Source organism: Corythoichthys intestinalis, chromosome 22 (genome assembly GCF_030265065.1).
Source record: "Corythoichthys intestinalis isolate RoL2023-P3 chromosome 22, ASM3026506v1, whole genome shotgun sequence".
In the NCBI taxonomy this organism is placed as follows: Eukaryota; Metazoa; Chordata; class Actinopteri; order Syngnathiformes; family Syngnathidae; genus Corythoichthys; species Corythoichthys intestinalis.
The window spans coordinates 34,065,345-34,087,660 of record NC_080416.1 but is presented as its reverse complement, the minus strand read 5'-3'; the positions used below and the strand labels follow the sequence as shown (position 1 = coordinate 34,087,660).

Genomic DNA, 22,316 nt, shown 5'->3' with positions numbered 1-22,316 from the left:
CCAAAGTAGGGATCATCATCACTATCCCGATGTACCAAAAGAAATGTGCTTATTCCCTGAATAATGAGACAAAGAATAAAATTAAACAATGTTTTCCCTAGAACTTTTGGAATTGGAACTAAACAATTGAACTTATACTCTCCATCCAAAATAAATGACGCTAAGAGCAATTTACCATGCAAAATTCACAATTCATGATGTGTTTACTTTGGATCACAATCTTGTTAATTTCTTTCCCGAACTCTCCTCCTTCCATCATACCAGTACAGATTGATCTGCCGCTCCAGAAGTGGGTTGGGTGTTTGTTTTTGGCTAAGTCAACATTGTGCGCAATCGTTTATAATTACTCGTATGATGTCTTCTATTCACAGTGGACTTAAATTATTGAAACATCCACTTCCTGGAGAGTGCTCTACTCGTGTGGAGGTTGTGAAAGTGTCTGTTTTATTTTCCATGAAAAGGATTCTGTCATCTTCCGCCAATGTTGCCTTGCATGGACATCATATGAGTTCCTCAAACTCTACCAAAGTGTTCATTTGGCCACTCCTCACATTTCTGCTATCCTGCTGATGGATTTTTTCTAAAGGCGGGGTTTTACCGCATTAAGTATGATTAATTACCCCAAAAAATGAAAGGCATTTAGACAAAATAATACACTTTTGATTGCAGTTTCCATTCCAAGCAGCGGAGAATCTTTGCCAATGTCTGCACATTTCTCGGTACACCCATTACGTTGCCAGACATCTGAAAATGGATGCAAGTTTATCCAAAAAAAGGATTTAATCAAGACTCAAAATGTTTGTTACACACACTAGCTAGCTGACATTAAATATGTGTAACAAGGAATATGACACATGCCAAGGAATAAATACAAAACAGATTTTGTTTTTCATTCCGAAAAGTCACGGTTGCGGCAAAATCCAGATTTTTCACCCATTCATTCCCAAAGGCAGAAACATTTCAAACTAGACAATGCCATTCCTGAAGAAATAAAATCTAACACATTTCCTGTTTGTTTGTGGGTATTTTTGATTTTTGATCACTTCTTTTTCATTTCGAGGCATTCTAGGTTACTTCCTGTTGATTTGAATCATTTTGAGGTCACTTCCCTTTGATATCGGGTGAGTTCCTGTTTATTTGAGAGCATTTCTGGGTCAGTTTCTCTTGGTATCCGGTCACTTCCTGCTAATTCGGGGGCATGTCAGGGCCACATTCTGTAAATATCGGGTCACATCGTGTTGGTGTGGGGCATTTTGAGGTCACTTCCTATTTATGTCGGGTCACTTCCTTTTGATACCAGCTCAATTCCTGTTGATTTGGGGACATTTTTTGGTCACTTTCTGTTGATACGGGATCACTTCCTGTTTATTTTGTGGCATTCTGGGTCACTTCCTGTTGGTTTGGGCATTTTGAGATCACTTCCTGTTGATACAGTGGTATGAAAATGTATCTGAACCTTTTGGAATTTCTCACATCTCTGCATAAAATCAGCATCAAATTTGATCTGATCTTTGTCAAAATCACATGAAAAAACAGTGCTTTAGCTAAAACCACCCAAACATTTATAGGTTTTCATATTTTAATGAGGATAGTATGCAAGCAATGACAGAAGGGGGAATAATAAGTAAATTAACCTCTAAATTTAATATTTTGTGGCCCCCCTTTGGCAACAATAACTTCAGCCAGACGCAATCTGTGGCTGCAAATCTGGCACATCGATAAGGACTAATGTACGTAGTTTCCAAGGGGTGGACTCACTTTTGTTGCCAGGGGTTTAGATTTAATGGCTATATTTTAAGGGGAAAATAAATTAACTCTATAATGTAAGCTGCACACAGACAAATTAATCAATCAATCAATCAATCACAGTCAGTCAGTCAGTCAGTCAATCAAATCAAATGTATTTATATAGCCCTTTACAAAACCCGAAAGGCCCTCAAAGTGCTTTACAACAAAACATGGCTCAAGATAAATAAAAGGCAGCAAAATATTATACAATGACAATAAAAAACAAAACACACAGCGCATCGCAATAAAAGTCAAGCAAATAAAACAATAAAACCGATAAAATACAAAAACATTAAAAACCCTTAACCAAATAAAGCCAGGCTATCCTAATCTGTGTAAAAGGTGAGTCTAAAAAGGTGTGTTTTCAACCGAGACTTAAAAACACTTAGATCCGTGGTGGTGCGGATTTCAGGGGGAAGGCTATTCCACAGCCTGTGGGCAGCAACCGCAAAATATCGGTCTCCCCACTGTTTCAATTCAATTCAATTCAATTCAATTTTATTTGTATAGCCCTCACTCACAACAGATGTCTCAAAGGGCTTTACAGAGGCAATATGATACATAATTAGAAATGAAGCAACAAAGATGAATAGATACAGTTCAAGTCCTGGGTATCCCCTATCCTTAAGACCCTCCATGCCGGCAAGGAAAAACTCCAAAAACTCCAGAGTCAATTGGGAGAAAAAAAAAACCTCGGGGAGTACCACAGTCAGGAGAGATCCACTCCCAGGACGGATAGACAGGAACCCCAGAACTGCTAATGGGAATTAGCAAGTGAAGTTACAGTCCGTTAAAATATAGTGGAGTAAAGGAGCAAGAAGAGGTCCATCTAGTCAGATGAGAGGGGGGTAGCAGCGAGGACGTCTATCCAGCCAGGGGTCCGGACAGTCAGGAGGCTGCAGCTGAAAAATAGCCCCTCCCCAGAGGGGAGGGGGGAAAGGGGACACCGGGTGACTAGTGATGAAGAGACTAGACAACTAGATATTAACATTGGAAAATAGAAATAAAGTAAGACAAGTGGTAGGTAGAGTAAGAAAAGGAGATAGAACTCAGCGGCTGTACTTCCCCCAGCATTATAGCTTCTAGTGCAGCTTAGACTAAACTGTGAGTCTACTCTGACTTCAACTAGCCTAACCATAAGCTTTGTTGAATAGGAACGTTTTTAATCTAATCTTAAATGTGCAGACTGTCTCGGCTTCTTTAATACTAGCTGGAAGCTGATTCCATAAAACAGGGGCTTGGTGGCTAAAGGCTCTAGCTCTGACAGTACTTTTATAAACCCTGGGAACTACCAGTAGACCTGCATTCTGAGATCGGAGTGTTCTGTTGGGGCGGTATGGAACCAGAGCATCGGTGAGATAAGATGGCCCCAACCCATTAATGGTCTTAAATGTAAGAAGGAGTATTTTAAATATAATTCTAAACTCGACTGGAAGCCAGTGAAGTGCCTGGAGCACAGGGGTGATGTGCTCTCTTCTATTGGTTCCTGTTAAAAGTCTTGCTGCTGCGTTTTGGACTAGCTGAAGACTTTTTAGAGAACTTTTAGGACAAGCTGCAAGTAGGGAGTTACAGTAATCCAATCTCGATGTAAGGAACGAGCGTGAATTAATTTTTCTGCATCGCTTTTAGATAAAATATTTCTAATTTTGGCGATGTTGCGCAGGTGAAAGAAAGCCGTTCTACAGGTTTGTTTAATGTGTGCTTTAAACGATAAGTCAGGGTCAAATAAAACTCCTAGGTTTTTAACTGTGGCGCTGGAGGCTACACTTACATTATCCAGAGTGACTATCTGGGCAGCTAAAGAGTCTCTCACACTTTTCGGGCCTACTATAAGGACTTGTCTCTTCAGGGTTAAGTAGAAGATAGTTAGTGCTCATCCAGGTATTTATATCTCGGACGCAGGCGCTTAGTTTTTCCACTTGCCTGACCTGCTCATGTTTAATTGATAAATACAGTTGTGTGTCATCAGCGTAACAATGAAAGTAAATGCTATGTTTTCTGATGATATTACCTAGAGGAAGCATATACAGCGTAAACAAGATTGGCCCGAGGACCGATCCTTGCGGCACACCATAACTAACTCTAGAGTACGATGATGATTGCTGGTTTACATTGACAAACTGGTACCTATTAGATAAATATGATTTAAACCAGCAGAGGGCTGCTCCTCTAATGCCTGTGTCACATTCTAATCTCTGCAATAAGATATTATGGTTGATTGTGTCAAAGGCTGCACTCAGGTCCAACAGAACCAGGATCGAGACTAATCCAACGTCAGCGGCAAGTAACAAGTCATTAGTTACTTTAACTAATGCGGTTTCAGTGCTATGATGAGCTCGAAAGCCAGACTGGAAATGTTCAAATAAACTATTGTCCTGTAGGTGCTGACAGAGCTGTTTAATTACCACTCTTTCAAGGACTTTGGAAAGAAATGGTAAGTTAGAAATAGGTCTATAATTGGCCAAAATATCAGGATCAAGAGTAGTTTTTTTCAAGAGCGGTTTAATAACTGCATATTTAAAGTACTGCGGCACGTAGCCAGTAACTAATGAGGTATTTATTATATTTAAGATAGTGTCAATAGTTAGAGGCAGGGTCTCTTTAAAAAGTTTGGTTGGGATTGGGTCGAGGAGGCACGTTGATGGTTTGGAGGACATTATAATTGAAATTACATCGATTTGGTCTACAGTGGTAAAGTTATTTAATATTTTAGAGGGGTTTATAAGAGATTCTGAATTCTTTGTCTGCACTTTATCAGACCTAATAACTGGAAGTGATTCATTTATTTTATTTCTAATAGTTGCGATTTTATTGTTAAAAAATTTTAGGAAGTCATCACAGCTAAGGGTGGTTGGGATATAAGGTTCTATTGAGCTGTGACTGTTTGTCAGCCTTGCTACAGTGCTGAACAGAAACCTAGGATTATTTTTGTTTTCATCTATTAAGGATGAGTAATATCTGGTTTTAGCTGTATGCAAGGCCTGCTTATATGTCACTAAGCTGTGTTTCCAGGCAGAGAGGGTGTGCTCTGTGTTGGAACGGCGCCAAAGTCTTTTTAATTTACGTATCGATTGTTTAACAGAGCGTGTTTCAGCATTATACCAGGGAGAGGCTCGTCTCGGCTTGACAAACTTTAAATTGGGGGGAGCGACGACATCGAGGGTAGTACGAAGCGTAAACATAACACGATGAACAAACTCGTCATTAACAGCAAGGCCGGACATTATTCCTTCATAATTAAATGACATGGAGGCAAATATATGCTGAATTATCTGTTTATTCTCTGAAACAGAGCGATCACTAGTCACTAGTGGCAGATTATCTTGAAGCACAAACTGAAAGGTAATTAGAAAATGATCAGACAGTACGGGGTTGTGGGGATGGACACTAAGATCACTAATCTCCGTACCTTAGGTTAAAATCAAGTCCAGGGTGTGCTTGTGACTATGAGTTGGTTTATTTACATTTTGAATGAAGCCAGTCCCATCTAGTAGGTCATTAAAGGCCTTACCAAGGGAGTCACCTTCATCATCAACATGTATATTAAAATCCCCTACAATTGTCATTCTATCCCAGCTTAGCAAAATACTAGATAAAAAGTCAGAGAAATCTAACAAAAACTGTGAGTAGGGACCAGGGGGACGGTAAACCACTATGAAAAGAACTGGTTTTTGGTTCTTCCAGTTAGCATCTATAATTGACAGTGCTAGACTTTCAAAGGAGTTATAAATGTAATTAGCTTTACTTTTTGGGCTCATACCTAAACAAGAGTGTGATATTACTGCCACCCCCCTCCACGGCCCGTGCTTCTGGCTGTGTGAAAATTCACGTGACTTGGGGGTGTGGATTCATTAAGTCTAACAAAGTCATCCTGCTGAAGCCAAGTTTCACTCAGGGCCAAAATATGAATATTATAATCCCCAATTAAGTCATTAACTAACAGAGATTTGGGCGAGATTGACCTGATGTTTAATAATCCGCATTTTATATATTTATTAAGAGCTATTTTATTTTCACTGCTATCAGGGGCTATATGTATTAAATTCTTTGGTCTCGTTCCTATAGTACTCTGTTTTCCCCTGTTCACTATACGAGGCACGGACACAGTCTCTATCTTCTGTCCTGAATGTTGGATTTGTGACAGCTCGGAAAGAGGTGAGTGGTCACGACTAACAGAGTTGTGTTTTACACTACAACACTGCACCCGGGCCCCCACTCTGAAGTGTCACTTTGGGACTTAGTTTGGCGGCCAAATTTCGAGTTAAGAGAGTAGCACCGTCCCAAGTCGGATGAATGCCCCAAAACGCGTGCCAGTTATCAATAAAGACTATATCGTTTTCTGGGCACCATCTAGACAACCAGCGGTTAAATGATGAGAATCTAGAGTACATCTCATCATTGACCAAATTAGGCAGAGGACCAGAGAAAACTACGGTGTCCGCCATCGACATAGCAAGTTTACACACCGAGGCTACGTTTAATTTAAGCACCTCAGACTGTCTCCGCCGGGCGTCGTTACCGCCTGCGTGAATCACGATACGGCGGAACCTCTTCCTACTCTGCTTTAAGAGCCTGAGGTTTCCTTCGATGTCACCGACTCTGGCCCCTGGGTAACACCTGACAGACACCGCCGGGTGCTTCACGTCTCTAACTATGGAGCTTCCAATTACGAGAGGGTCTGGTTCAGCCGGTGTGTCGCTGAGGGGGGCAAACCTATTGCTGACGTGAAGCTGCTGGTGCACTAAGGTTGTGCGTTTACCACTGCGCTTCCCCCGTACAGTCACAAATCCGTCCTTAATTTCCCCCGGCTGCACGGGGCTCACTGGGGGGGCTAACTGCGCTAGCAATCCTACTACTGCAAGCACGACCTGCGGGCCCTGCCACTACCTGGCTATAGCTAGGACTAGCTTTCGTCTCTAGAGTGCAGAGCCGTGCTTCTAGCTCAGAAACCCTGGTCTCCAACCCTGAGACTAAGCTACACTTCCTACAGCTACTATTGTCCTCGACGAAGGAGCCAGGGTGCTCGCTATACATATAGCACACTGAGCAGAAAAGACGGGAGGAAGAAGGCTAGCCATAGCTCGGATAAGCTAGGCTAGCAAGATAGAGCTAAAGAGGAGAGTAGAGTAGTTTTAATCCACGACCTGTTAAATCGTGGGATAAAACAAATTAAGGAGTACTAGGAGAGAAGAACCAGCCTAGGATCGATTCTCCGATGTGTCCGTGGGATAAAACAAATTGAGGAGCACTAGGAGATTAGCAACTAGTAGCAGCGCTAACAAACAAACGATACACTCACCGGATGTGACGTCACCACCAGCCGAAGTCTGTCTTCCACACATAGGAAAGGTTTCGACCTCGGAACATGTAAAAGAAGCTGGCCGGTCGAGCAAAGAGTCCTGCCAGAGTTACGGAAGGCTAACATTTCCCATAAATAAGACTACTTTTCATTGTGTCAATGTGTCATTTTGTCATTGTTGTCCCATGAAAAGATATACTTAAAGGGTATGACAACACCTTGGGAAATGCTAATATTCCATCATTTAGCCATAAAACGACCCGCCCCCGAGATGCCGGAAATCTAGCATATTGTGTGCGTGATGTCACTATAAGGCAGGGGTCGCGTTAACCGAATATTTTCCGTTGTTGACCGGTTTTTTAAAACGGTGACGGAAAAAACTGAAGTCCGTCCGTCATTTTGATAGGTTGCAATTCACACCCCAGACCACAGGGTGGCGAGTGTGCATATTAATTAGCTATTGTCTCTCTTGATGCATGACGTCGTTGGCTATTCTGTCAGAATATTGTAGCGTCACCGGGGTCTGGCGGCGGCACCGTGATTGGCACATCAACGCGAGGTTCTTATTGGTGCACCTGGTGTGCCAGCGCGTCATCCAATTGGTGGACTAAATTGCCGCCTGTGTATAGACCCCAATCACATGACATCACAACTCCACCCCCCTGACTGGAGCCGCCATATTGTATGTCAGCTTGTCGTGTTCACACATTATCGCTACGTACATGCCTCCTATTACGGCGTGTTTTTCTGCTCGTTAACATTAACAATAAAAATGGTGAAGGCGTGTGTGGCGGTTGGTTGCAGTAACAGAGAAGATAGACGGAGAGACTTGAAGTTCTACCGTATTCTGAGAGACCCGAAGAGGAGAGCGAGATGGACTGCTGTAATTCGACAAGAAATCTGGGCACCAAACGATCACCACAGACTATGTAGTAGTCATTTTATACCTGGTAAGATGCATTTAATATATATTTAGAAGATTTTGGGCTGACAACCACAATTAAGATCATTGTGTGATGTTGGTGATTGGGGTCCATATAGTTGCCTCTTTTTATTTGGGGGCGGAGTTGTTGTTTTGTTGGTGTTGTTGGCGGTAAGCAGAGTAAAAAGAGGGAGAAAAATACCACGACTTCCGTGTCTAATTTTTCGCCGCCAAGCAAGCATTACAATATTAATTAAAAATGAATGAAAACTAAATACTATTGAATATGTCATCATTATCATTTTAAAAATTTAAGTGACGGGTAAAATTAGATTATGACCGGATTTTTATGACCCTGTCAGTCAAAATGACAGACAACGAAAATGTCTAGCGCAACCTTTGCTATAAGGAAACAATCGGCTCAGTGCTTAGTACTGAATGGCGGCGATGATGGCAGACAATTTTGTTTCTAGTTGCAGCGACGAATCCGACGTCACGAACATTCTTCTAATGTGACGAGGAGAGTTATGAACCTTTCTTTGGTGTTTTGGGTTATCAATTTGAGCCCAAACGAAAGCCAATGCAGCCTAATGAAAGGATCATTGAGGGGAGCAATCACACTGATGAAACACTGGCGGCAACAGAAACACTGAATGGGTATTCATGGGTACTACATTGCGACAAATGGCTATTTATAATTTTTTATAAATCTTGTCATTAGGGATGGGAATCGAAATCCGATTCCAATTCAGAACCGGTTCCGAGTGTTTCGAGGCCTCGACATCACAATGAAAAAGCCTTAACGATCCCTTTAACGATCCCTAAAGACGCATATTGCGTCGTGACGTGTCTTGTTGTCCAGACGCATCAAACTAGCATGGCGCCAAGAACCACTCGCTCCAAAGTTTGGCTACACTTCACCAGGTAAAAGGGTGAAAATGAAAGGTTACGATAGTTTAGCACGAGCGTTGCCGCCGTAAACATAACAGTGACGTAGGTTCGAACGCTCAAAAGTGTGTCTTCACTTCACGAGGAAAAATTACAACAAAGCGACTTGCAGTCATTGCGAGATGGAAATAACTGCATCGGGAGGGAATAGACTGCACTGTCCTCACCGAGACGCTAAGGCTCAGTCCTGGCTATAAAGCTAGCTAAACTCCCAAATGACGATGCAGAAGATGTTGGTATAATTTGCTGACTTTATTCAACCATCACTTGAAACTAAAAATAGTAATGAAACAAATCAATTTCGTCCCCAATAACAAACAGGTTCGCATCAACGTAAATCAGTGATGATTATCTGCTAACACAGTCATAACAAACAGTTAGCATGCGTTCGCTAGCATTAGCACATCGTTTAAACCACTACACAACTGGATTTAATGTCCGATCGCGAGTGGAAACACACAACAACAACAACACAGAAGATGATACATACAGGCGTTGGCTCTGTGGATATTTTACAAAAATTAACAAAGAACGTAGGCTCTTGGCAGTGTTTCCCTTTCTCACTAACTCGCTCACTGGCTTGGATGCGGCATTTCTTCTCCTTCGCGCTCTTCTTCGCTGAGGAAGCGCAAGGGCGCCACCACTTGAGCATGAAAGCGCCATAAAAACTAAAAGGCATGCATTTCAATATACTGGTAAATAAAAACAGGGGTCCCCAAACTACGGCCCGCGGCTCCATATTTGGTCCGGCCCCCTGAACAATGCCAGAGAGCATTTTGAATTTTTTTTGTTTTTTTCTCCCTCAGTAGTGTTATTTATTTCCTGGCCTTTTTCAGTGAATAACTCAGAGAGGGTTATTTGGTTATTATCTATTTAATTAATAGTGATGTTATTATTTATTATTATTATATCATATTATTATTTTTATTTTATTTACTTTTGTTCTGTGAAGAATCCACAGAGGGTTATTTGATTGTGGCTTTCTGAAAAACAATAATTTTTTTACATTTCGCACTCCTGCAATCGTCACACTTTTTCTGTTACAAACTGACCCCGGCCTCTCATCAGAGAAGGGAAAAGTTATTTGGCCCTCACAGGAAAAAGTTTGGGGACATTGCCAAAGGCAGAACAACGACCCATATGCCAAAATATACCAATATTTTATTTCTATTAGAAAAATGTTTCAGTAAAATGTTACACATTCTTGTGCATATGCCACTTATTGCCACAGTTAACATTGAGGCTTTGGGCCTCTTTTGACATCGTTGTGAGTTTGTAAGGTTGTGACTTCTGATTAAACAAACTTGATGCCAATCAAAATGTTTGTTCTTCTTTTTCCCGAAATTAGAATCGATAAGAGAATCGATAAAGAATCGAATCGTTAAGCAATATCGATAATGGAATCGGAATCGTAAAAATCGTATCAATTCCCATCCCTACTAGTCATACTATTTTTATAATGGCATGACAGGTTTGAACCATTTTAGCGATTTTTTAATAAGACACGAACGCAACCCAACGATGGCACCTGCCTCGACCTTTTGTTTCCTTGTTATGACGTCTCCGCCCCATTCGGCTGTTTCCGGAATACTTTCGGAAATGTTCGTAAATTTCGATCTATTTTCGATAATTGCTCATGAATGCGATTTATTTTTTTGGTTTACTTTATTAAATTTGTTATTTTGCCACATAACGGTTCCATTGATATCTCACACCCCCTTAGTGTTTTAATACCCTTTAAATATCTGCAGAAATATGAGGGGTGTACTCACTTTTGTGATACACTGTATACAGGGCCCAGCCCAGGCCATTTGGAGGCCCTAAGCAAAATAATGCCATGGGGCCCATATTTTTGTAAAAATGTATTAATATTATAACTTAATGTGCATCTTTCTTGATTCTTGATCTCATAACTATGTACACGACATTTCCAAGCATTACCTTGAATTGTACATTTGGGGAAATCATCATTTCATCCAAGATACTTCTCAATAGCTCGTTTGAATCATCCAAAGTACAAAATATGATATGATTACATGAAACAAAATTTAGCCCAGGAAAATATTCGTCAACAAAAATGTGTACTGTGGGGAGTGCGCAACTAATTAATTAGATTCACCATAGGCTGATACATGACATACTACTTGATGATAATGTCCGATACAAATGAAATGACTACACTAGAACAGTTAATTTTCACCAGGGTATTTTGCCTACTATTTTTTATACCTGACCACACTTCGTTTAAGGTGCGTTTAAGCCCCCCCCGCTTCTGCAAGGTAGCCTTCATTTGCACAAACTACGCATGCGTCAAAAGGAGAAGCCTCATGTGTTACGTCATTACCCGCGCGGTTTATCTCTGAAACGCAAACTCATTCCTAGCCCACGGAAAATTTCGAAATTACTACTCCTTCTACTGTCATTATTTTGTCACTGTTTTTTTCGTGATCGCAATTAAACGCATCAGACAGGAGCGAGAGTGGAAGCGAGAGCACGCTCTGCTTTTACGTGCAGGCGCAGTGTTGTGATTGAAATAAATCTTTATAAAACAACGGAAGCCTGACATCATTACTTGGGATGTTACAATCGATGCTCAGTTGCGCTATCACCACTTGGAAAATAACAAATAGAAGCATACGTTGTGGCGCTTGTAGGCTGGAAGCCGCAACCAGGCTGCTTGTGCATAAAAGTGGCGATCCTGGAAGTGGCAACAGTTTTGACAGGCAAAAATGTCTGGGGAAAAAAAAACTGATCGCGCGCCTCTTTGACTGGGGGTACCACGCAGGTCACTTTTCGGGGTTTAATTTTTTTTCTACGCATTTTTATATACAGTACTCATGTTCGGTCGGCATTGAGTTGGGAGTGGTCAGTCCCGCAGCAGGCTGATCGGAGACAACTCGGGAGACGAGTTCTAAAAAACGCTCATCTCCACCTCATCCGCGATGGGAGGACCCCAAATGGGCCCTGAATTGAAGCATATTATTGAGACGTAGTTTGAAGGTTCAAGAAAAATGTGTGGAAAAGAAAAGAGCAGAAATGCCACGTCATGATCGTCCGCCTCCATTGTTTACGATGCTGTCATGCCGCACTAAAAACTGACGGTATGACGTCCCTTGCTGAGTATCCGAATGTTGTACTGTGACAGCAGTCCATATTAAAGGCGGCGCGTTGGCGGCGGGTAACATCACCCGCCTACATTAACCGTCTAACAACTAATCCATACTAGTGTAGCCGACATGTGGTACAGTCCATGTAAGTAAGGCCATTATCCGTCCTAGTATAGACGTAGCCATACGCTCTCCAGTCCAAATGCATATGATGCCAATATTTCGTTTGACTACAATCAGCGGAAACTGTACATTTGCCGTTGCCGACAGATGACAACTTGCTCGGCTTTACTTGATTAGCTCTGGGCCTTCGCCCTGCGGCTAACGGCAATTACCAGTACGACATATTAACAAGCTCAGCTGACAACAACGTTCAAGTCGAAGTGTCTTGCACAACAACATCAACAACATATGCTCTACTACCTTGATACCAGGGGTCGCGTTAACCGAATATTTTCCGTCGTTGACCGGTTTTTTAAAACGGTGACGGAAAAAACTGATGTCCATCCGTCATTTTGACAGGTTGCAATTCACACCCCAGACCACAGAGTAGCGAATCAGCATATTAATTAGCTATTGTCTCTCTTGATGCGTGACGTCCTTGGCCTTACTCGGAAAAATGTCAAGGCAACTGAGTGTCCGAAGTTTCTTCAAAAAGCCCCAAAACGACGATGGTGTTGATAAAAGAGGTGAAAAAAGAGGGACTGATGCACTGGAGGATGACAACGAATCAAGTGAATCGCCGGTTCACTCCTCACTGCGGCGAGCAGTTGAAACACCGCCAATTACCAGGAAGGGCAGAATTGGTAACATGGTGAAAGCGGCATAAAGCCAAAAAAGCGGACCAGACTAGCCAGAGCCTGAAATTATTTCAAGGAAAATATGGAGGGTGCCACCACTGTGTGTACTCTTTTTGCTAAGCTAAGCTCGCATACCACGATAGCACTTCGGCTATGGACGAACACTTGACGCGCCGTCACCCAGGTGTATTTCGGAAGACAACAGGAAACAACAAGCTAGCGGATTGTAAGTCCATACAACTTTCTAACGATTAAAAAAAAAAAAAAGATGCCTTTATGTGTGTCGTATCAACGTGCATTTTTATTTAATAATAATAATTAAAAAAAAATAATATATATATAATGGAATTATATAATATTTTTATTATTAAATGTATTAGGATCATGGACCCACTTGGGGGGGAGATATATATACTGTATATACATTATATAATAAAAATATATATGGAAACACAGCACTGGCCTGCTGACTGTAATCCATGACTGCACTAATGTTAGGTACTTTATATTATAAAATATTATTGTATTATTGTGGATATACATAAAGTGACTGCATCAAGATATAGTCATTTTAAAAATTTAAGTGACTGGTAAAAATAGATTATGACCAGATTTTTATGACCCTGTCAGTCAAAATGACAGACAACGAAAAAGTCTAGCGCAACCTCTGCTTGATACTGATGTTTTTGTTCTCCGATTTTCTTATTCTTTCTTTTCTCTGCTCCAGAAGGATGAATTCTCTTCGACATATTCATGCATCTATTTTTCAAGCAAGTTTGAGCACCAACCATGGCAAAGCAGGTTCAACGTCACTCCCAGGTTGCAAGCTTGTAATGACAAAAAAATGGATGTTTGCATAGATAAACGGCAATGCGCGCCACATTATTCACGATACTCTATTAACAACGTATAAAATGGGGTTGCCAGATCGGGGGCCCCCTAGTGGTGGCCCTAAGCAGCTGCATTGTCTGCGTATAGGCTGGGCCAGCCTTGACTGTATATATATATATGCATTGACCCTGGTATCGGTGAGTGGACTGTTATGTTTGCTCACATTTTTTTTGCTCCAATATCTACTTTTCAAATAGACAATTTCCCGCGATCTACTTTTTTCTTTTCTCTTTTTTTTTTTTTTTTTGCCTCAAAAACCTCAGCAATGTATGTTGCGTGCGAGCCTTGCTGCACTTTGAGCCTTTGCCTGAGCAAGCACTGTGACCTCAGTCAAATAAATTTCAGACATTATTTGTCTGGCTGATGTAAATGTAGCACAAACGATTTACACAATTTTTCGCCATTTTCAATCAAAATAGGGTTGCCCTCAGATTGACCCATAAAAGAACTGTTAATATCTCAAAAAAGGTATCAGCACAAACAAACTAACTAAAAATCAGCACAAGCAAGCACAAGCCTTGCAAAAACGAATGACATTTTTCTATAAATTTGCATCTGATGGCCAATTTCACGGAAGTAAAGGCAAGTGGATAATCCATAGTTATGTCAACACTTGCTGCACCCACAAGTTAACCCACTTAAAATGACACAATCAGACAATGAATGTTTACATGAAATAAAGTCAGATAGATATTGTCAGAGAAACCAGATATGTGCTTTCTGCATATAATGCAAATATGTTCATCTCTCTAGCAAAAACTTTAAACTTGAATAACTATGTTTGTCATGTTGAGGTTGTTGCTGCTGAGGATTCAAAGCATAGTTTTGTTTGTTCATTCATGATTTTAGGATTTAATAATTGTTACAATTTTTCATGTTTAAATTTGATGAACTCAGAGCGTCATTTATTTGAAGTATCACCCAAAAAGGGTCATTTTTAAATTGATTTACCCAAGTTCTATTGTTTACATTTTTAAAAATGAAAGTATTGCTCATGCATTTTTTTTGTACTGAAAACGAACTGAACTGAGCACTAAAATCGAACCGAAATGACATTTTAGTGCATCCTAAGTACCCCTACTATATAGCTCTTCTTGTTTTAAGTGTTCACATCCATTGGAAGAAGCTTCACTTTCATTTTGCCACTGGTTGTAAAATGACAATATTAGGGCAATATAAGGGCATTTTGATTCTGACTGGAAATCTGTCCAAACAAAATACTTTAAGAACTCACCTCGCTCAGCCAAAAAGACCTTCTGCAAGCTCCCGTGTTGGTGTTGGTACTGCTCGGCCGTATTACGCTGCCTGTGATTGTTACTATTATGGCATCGCGTTCTCTGTCGAATGGTTATTTGTTAGCCGCTCCCTTGACTTATTTAGACAATTACCTGCCAAAACTAAAGGTATGATTAAGGGCGGAAGTTGTCAAGCAAGGTCTTATTTTAGCTGTGAATAATTAGTTAATTGAACAATTATCGTCACACGTACAAACTTGGGCAACTGCCACCGCTTTGTTTCGAATGGCAATCAAGATAAATTCTTCCCGGGTCGCGATTCTGTGACAAAGAGCCGGCCGTGATGCCAAGTGGGTGGAAGCCACCTAGCGGTCGGGTAGTCTGTCTTTCTGCCCGCTGTTGCTCGGTGTCCCAATTTCCCACCTACGAATCCTCCCGCCCAAAACAAAGGGGAGTGCCATTGACAAGATGCGAACTGACAGGCCGGCTTATGGCCGTTTGTTCGGAAGCGAATGGCCACTCGAAGCGGTGACACAGTTGGCCAAAAACTGCCAGCTTTTTATCACTTGATGTCGTATTTTTGGTTGCTGCAAGTCATCATTTATTGTGTACATATGTTTGCTGTGAGTTTGTGACTTATTTACATTTCACACTTCAAGTATATGAAGAATAAAGCACAGGTTTTTTGCCAAAAGAGTTGTTTCGATGTTTAATTTTCAACAAAAATTCACAAACTTGATGCGTCATCACTGATTGAGTGTGCCTCAATGCTTTTATGATAATGGATAGGGGGTAGAAGGAGAGGAGTCGATGATGGCTTTCCCCACTTTATTGTGGTAACAATAAAATTAACAAATAACAAAATTGATAGGTGGGAAGAATACTTTGAAGCCCTCCTCAATTCCACCGACACGCCTTCCTTTGAGGAAGCAGAGTCTCTTGACTCCGAGGTGGGCTCTCCGATCTCTGGGTTGAAGTCACTGAGGTGGTTGAAAAGCTCCTCGGTGGCAAGGCCCCGGGGTTCAATGAGATCCGCCCGGAGTTCGTAAAGGCTCTGGGCGGTTGTGGCTGACACACCTCTACAACATCGCATGGACATCAGGAACAGTGCCTCTGGATTGGCAAACTGGGGTGGTGGTACCCCTTTTAAGAAGGGGGACCGGAGGGTGTGTTCCAATTATAGAGGGATCACACTCCTCAGCTTCCCCGGTAAAGTCTATTCAGGGGTTCTGGAGAGGAGGGTCCGTCGGGAAGTCGAATCTCAGATTCAGGAGGAGCAGTGTGGTTTTTGTCCCGACCGTGGAACAGTGGACCAGCTCTACACCCTTGCCAGGGTCCTAGAGGGTGCATGGGAGTTCGCCCAACCAGCCTACATGTGTGTGGATCTGGAGAAGGCGTTCAACCGTGTGCCTCGGGGAATCCTGTGGGAGGTGCTCCGGGAGTACGGGGTACCGAGCCCATCGGTAAGGGCTGTTCGGTCCCTGTATGACCGGTATCAGAGTTTGGTCCGCATTGCCAGCAGTAAGTTGAAATCGTTCCCAGTGAGGGGTGGACTCCGCCAAGACTCCCCTTTGTCACCGATTCTGTTCATAATTTTTATGGACAGAATTTCGCGTTGAGGGGGTCCAATTTGGTGACCTGAGCATTGAATCTCTGCTTTTTGTAGATGTGGTGCTGTCGGTTTCACCAATCCATGACCTCCAACTCTCACTGGAGCTGTTCGCAGCCGGTGTGAAGCGGTTGGGATGAAGATCAGCACCTCCAAATCCGAGACCACGGTCCTCAGTCGGAAAGGGTGGAGTGGCCTCTCAGGGTCGGGGATGAGATCCTGCCCAAAGTGGAGGCGTTCAAGTATCCTGGGGTCTTGTTCACGAGTGACGGTAGGAGGGAGCGGGAGATAGACAGGCCGATCGGTGCAGCATCTGCAGTAATGCAGACTCTACACCATAGTCCATAGTGGTGAAGAAGGAGCTTAGCCGAACGGCAAAGCTCTCGATTTACCAGTCAATCTAGGTTCCTACCCTCACCTATGGTCACGAGCTGTGGGTCGTGACCAAAACAACGAGATCCAGGATACAAGCGGCCGAAACGAGTTTTCTCCGCAGGGTGTCCGGGATGCCGCCCAGGGGACGACCCAGGACACGCTGGAGAGACTATGTCTCTCGGCTGGCCTGGAACGCCTTGGGATCCCGCCGGAGGAACTGGTTCAATTCAATTCAATTCTATTTTATTTGTATAGCCCTCAATCACAACAGAGGTCTCAAAGGACTTTACAGAGGCAATATGATACACAATTAGAAATGAAGCAACAAAGATGAATAGATACAGTTCAAGTCCTGGGTATCCCCTATCCTTAAGACCCTCCATGCCGGCAAGGAAAAACTCCAAAAACTCCAGAGTCAATTGGGAGAAAAATGAGAAACCTTGGGGAGTACCACAGTCAGGAGAGATCCACTCCCAGGACGGATAGACAGGAATCCCAGAACGGCTAATGAGAATTAGCAAGCAAAATTATAGTCCGTAAAAATACAGTGGAGTAAAGGAGCATGAAGAGGTCCCTCTAGTCAGGTGAGACGGGGGTAGCAGCGAGGACATCTATCCAGCCAGGGGTCCGGACAGTCAGGAGGCTGCAGCTGAAAAATAGCCCCTCCCCAGAGGGGAGGGGGGAAAGGGGACACCGGGTGACTAGTGATGAAGAGACTAGACAACTAGATATTAACATTGGAAAATAGAAATAAAGTAAGACAAGTAGTAGGTAGAGTAAGAAAAGAAGATAGAACTCAGCTGCTGTACTGCCCCCAGCATTATAGCTTCTAGTGCAGCTTAGACTAAACAGTGAGTCTACTCCGACTTCAACTAGCCTAACCATAAGCTTTGTCGAATAGGAACATTTTTAATCTAATCTTAAATGTGCAAACTGTCTCAGCTTCTTTAATGCTAGCTGGAAGCTGATTCCATAAAACAGGGGCTTGGTGGCTAAAGGCTCTAGCTCCGACAGTACTTTTATAAACTCTGGGAACTACCAGTAGACCTGCATTCTGAGATCGGAGTGTTCTGTTGGGGCGGTATGGAACCAGAGCATCGGTGAGATAAGATGGCCCCAACCCATTAATGGTCTTAAATGTAAGAAGGAGTATTTTAAATATAATTCTAAACTCGACTGGAAGCCAGTGAAGTGCCTGGAGCACAGGGGTGATGTGCTCTCTTCTATTGGTTCCTGTTAAAAGTCTTGCTGCTGCGTTTTGGACTAGCTGAAGACCTTTTAGAGAGCTTTTAGGACAAGCTGCAAGTAGGGAGTTACAGTAATCCAATCTCGATGTAACGAACGCGTGAATTAATTTTTCTGCATCGCTTTTAGATAAAATATTTCTAATTTTGGCGATGTTGCGCAGGTGAAAGAAAGCCGTTCTACAGGTTTGTTTAATGTGTGCTTTAAACGATAAGTCAGGGTCAAATAAAATTCCTAGGTTTTTAACTGTGGCGCTGGAGGCTACACTTACATTGTCCAGAGTGACTATCTGGGCAGATAAAGAGTCTCTAACACTTTTCGGGCCTATTATAAGGACTTCTGTCTTTTCAGGGTTAAGTAGAAGATAGTTAGTGCTCATCCAGGTATTTATATCTCGGACGCAGGCGCTTAGTTTTTCTACTTGCCTGACCTGCTCAGGTTTAATTGATAAATACAGTTGTGTGTCGTCAGCGTAACAATGAAAGTTAATGCTATGTTTTCTGATGATATTACCTAGAGGAAGCATATACAGCGTAAACAAGATGGGCCCGAGGACAGATCCTTGCGGCACACCATAACTAACTCTAGAGTACGATGATGATTGCTGGTTTACATTGACAAACTGGTACCTATTAGATAAATATGATTTAAACCAGCAGAGGGCTGCTCCTCTAATGCCTATGTCACATTCTAATCTCTGCAATAAGATATTATGGTCGATTGTGTCAAAAGCTGCACTCACGTCCAGCAGAACCAGGATCGAGACTAATCCAACGTCAGCGGCAAGTAACAAGTCATTAGTTACTTTAACTAATGCGGTTTCAGTGCTATGATGAGCTCGAAAGCCAGACTGGAACTGTTCAAATAAACTATTGTCCTGTAGGTGCTGACAGAGCTGTTTAATTACCACTCTTTCAAGGACTTTGGAGAGAAATGGTAAGTTAGAAATAGGTCTATAATTGGCCAAAATATCAGGATCAAGAGTAGGTTTTTTCAAGAGCGGTTTAATAACTGCATATTTAAAGGACTGCGGCACGTAGCCAGTAACTAATGAGGTATTTATTATATTTAAGATAGTGTCAATAGTTAGAGGCAGGGTCTCTTTAAAAAGTTTGGTTGGGATTGGGTCAAGGAGGCACGTTGATGGTTTGGAGGACATTATAATTGAAGTTACATCAATTTGGTCTACAGTGGTAAAGTTATTTAATATTTTAGAGGGGTTTATAGGAGATTCCGAATTCTTTGTCTGCACTTTATCAGACCTAATAATTGGAAGTGATTCATTTATTTTATTTCTAATAGTTGCGATTTTATTGTTAAAAAATTTTAGGAAGTCATCACAGCTAAGGGTGGTTGGGATATAAGGTTCTATTGAGGTGTGACTGTTTGTCAGCCTTGCTACAGTGCTGAACAGAAACCTAGGATTATTTTTGTTTTCCTCTATTAAGGATGAGTAATATCTGGTTTTAGCCGTACGCAAGGCCTGCTTATATGTCACTAAGCTGTGTTTCCAGGCAGAGAGGGTGTGCTCTGTGTTGGAACGGCGCCAAAGTCTTTCTAATTTACGTGTCGATTGTTTAAGAGAGCGTTTCAGCATTATACCAGGGAGAGGCTCGTCTCGGCTTGACAAACTTTAATTTGGAGGGAGCGACGACATCGAGGGTGGTACGAAACGTACACAGAACACGATCAACAAACTCGTCATTAACAGCAAGGCCGGACATCACTCCTTCATAATTAGATGACATGGAGGCAAATATAGGCTGAATTATCTGTTTATACTCTGAAACAGAGTGATCACCTAATGTCCTTTTCATCTGAGTTCTAGTCACTAGTGGCGGATTATCTTGAAGCACAAACTGAAAGGTAATTAGAAAATGATCAGACAGTACGGGGTTGTGGGGATGGACACTAAGATCACTAATCTCCGTACCATAGGTTAAAATCAAGTCCAGGGTATGCTTGTGACTATGAGTTGGTTTATTTACATTTTGAATGAAGCCAGTCCCATCTAGTAGGTCATTAAAGGCCTTACCAAGGGAGTCACCTTCATCGTCAACATGTATATTAAAATCCCCTACAATTATAATTCTATCCCAGCTTAGCAAAATACTCGATAAAAAGTCAGAGAAATCTAACAAAAACTGTGAGTAGGGACCAGGGGGACGGTAAACCACTATGAAAAGAACTGGTTTTTGGTTCTTCCAGTTAGCGTCTATAATTGATAGTGCTAGACTTTCAAAGGAGTTATAAATGTAATTAGCTTTACTTTTTGGGCTCATACCTAGACAAGAGTGTGATATTACTGCCACCCCCCCTCCACGGCCCGTGCTTCTAGCTGTGTGAAAATTCACGTGACTTGGGGGTGTGGATTCATTAAGTCTAACAAACTCATCCTGCTGAAGCCAAGTTTCAGTCAGGGCCAAAATATGAATATTATAATCCCCAATTAAGTCATTAACTAACAGAGATTTGGGCGAGATTGACCTGATGTTTAATAATCCGCATTTTATATATTTATTAAGAGCTATTTTATTTTCACTGCTATCAGGGGCTATATGTATTAAATTCTTTGGTCTTGTTCCTATAGTACTCGGTTTTCCCCTGTTCACTATACGAGGCACGGACACAGTCTCTATCTTCTGTCCTGAATTTCGGATTTGTGACAGCTCGGAAAGAGGCGAGTGGTCACTACAAACAGTGTTGTGTTTTACACTACAACACTGCGCCCGGGCCCCCACTCTGAAGTGTCACTTTGGGAGACTTAGTTTGGCGGCCAAATTTCGAGTTAAGAGAGCAGCACCGTCCCAAGTCGGATGAATGCCGTCTCGGCGCATGAGCCCGGGCTTGCCCCAAAACGCGTGCCAGTTATCAACAAAGATTATATCGTTTTCTGGGCACCATCTAGACAACCAGCGGTTAAATGATGAGAATCTAGAGTACATCTCATCATTGACCAAATTAGGCAGAGGACCAGAGAAAACTACGGTGTCCGCCATCGACTTAGCAAGTTCACACACCGAGGCTACGTTTAATTTAAGCACCTCAGACTGTCTCCGCCGGGCGTCGTTACCGCCTGCGTGAATCACGATACGGCGGAACCTCTTCCTACTCTGCTTTAAGAGCCTGAGGTTTCCTTCGATGTCACCGACTCTGGCCCCTGGGTAACACCTGACAGACACCGCCGGGTGCTTTACGTCTCTAACTATGGAGCTTCCAATTACGAGAGTGTCTGGTTCAGCCGGTGTGTCGCTGAGGGGGGCAAACCTATTGCTGACGTGAAGCTGCTGGTGCACTAAGGTTGTGCGTTTACCACTGCGCTTCCCCCGTACAGTCACAAATCCCTCCTTAATTTCCCCCGGCTGCACGGGGCTCGCTGGGGGGCTAACTGCGCTAGCAATCCTACTACTGCAAGCACGACCTGCGGGCCCTGCCACTACCTGGCTATAGCTAGGACTAGCTTTCGTCTCTAGAGTGCAGAGCCGTGCTTCTAGCTCAGAAACCCTGGTCTCCAACCCTGAGACTAAGCTACACTTCCTACAGCTACTACTGTCCTCGACGAAGGAGCCAGGGTGCTCGCTATACATACAGCACACTGAGCAGAAAAGACGGGAGGAAGAAGGCAGAGGGCTAGCCATAGCTCGGATAAGCTAGGCTAGCAAGATAGAGCTAAAGAGGAGAGGAGTTTTAATCCACGACCTGTTAAATCGTGGGATAAAACAAATTAAGGAGCACTAGGAGAGCCGAACCAGCCTAGGATCGATTCTCCGATGTGTCCGAGGGATAAAACAAATTGAGGAGCACTAGAAGATTAGCGACTAGTAGCAGCGCTAACAGCGCTAACAAACAAACGATACACTCACCGGATGTGACGTCGAAGTGACCAGGGGGAGGAAAGTCTGGGCTTCCCTGTTAAAGCTGCTGCCCCCGTGACCCGACCCCGGAGCAAGTGGAAGATGATGGATGAATGGACAAAATAATAGCGGGCTGCCGCAACATGTAGCCGCTAACTTTTCGCTTTCTCCCATTCTTTCCACTCGCTTCCCGCTAGATCACCGCTCCCCAGTCTGATCGCCTCTTAAAGGACCTGCGCTCAG

At 42.7% G+C, this 22,316-nt stretch overlaps 1 protein-coding gene across 1 annotated transcript; it reads right to left on the bottom strand.

The window, feature by feature from the left end:
* Positions 1-20,856: 20,856 nt before the first annotated feature.
* LOC130910653 (uncharacterized) lies at positions 20,857-21,895 on the bottom strand. The gene has a single exon (XM_057828129.1). It carries the CDS (start codon positions 21,855-21,857, stop codon positions 20,970-20,972), a length of 888 nt encoding a protein of 295 aa, XP_057684112.1. The 5' UTR covers positions 21,858-21,895; the 3' UTR covers positions 20,857-20,969.
* Between the last annotated feature and the right edge of the window lie 421 nt (positions 21,896-22,316).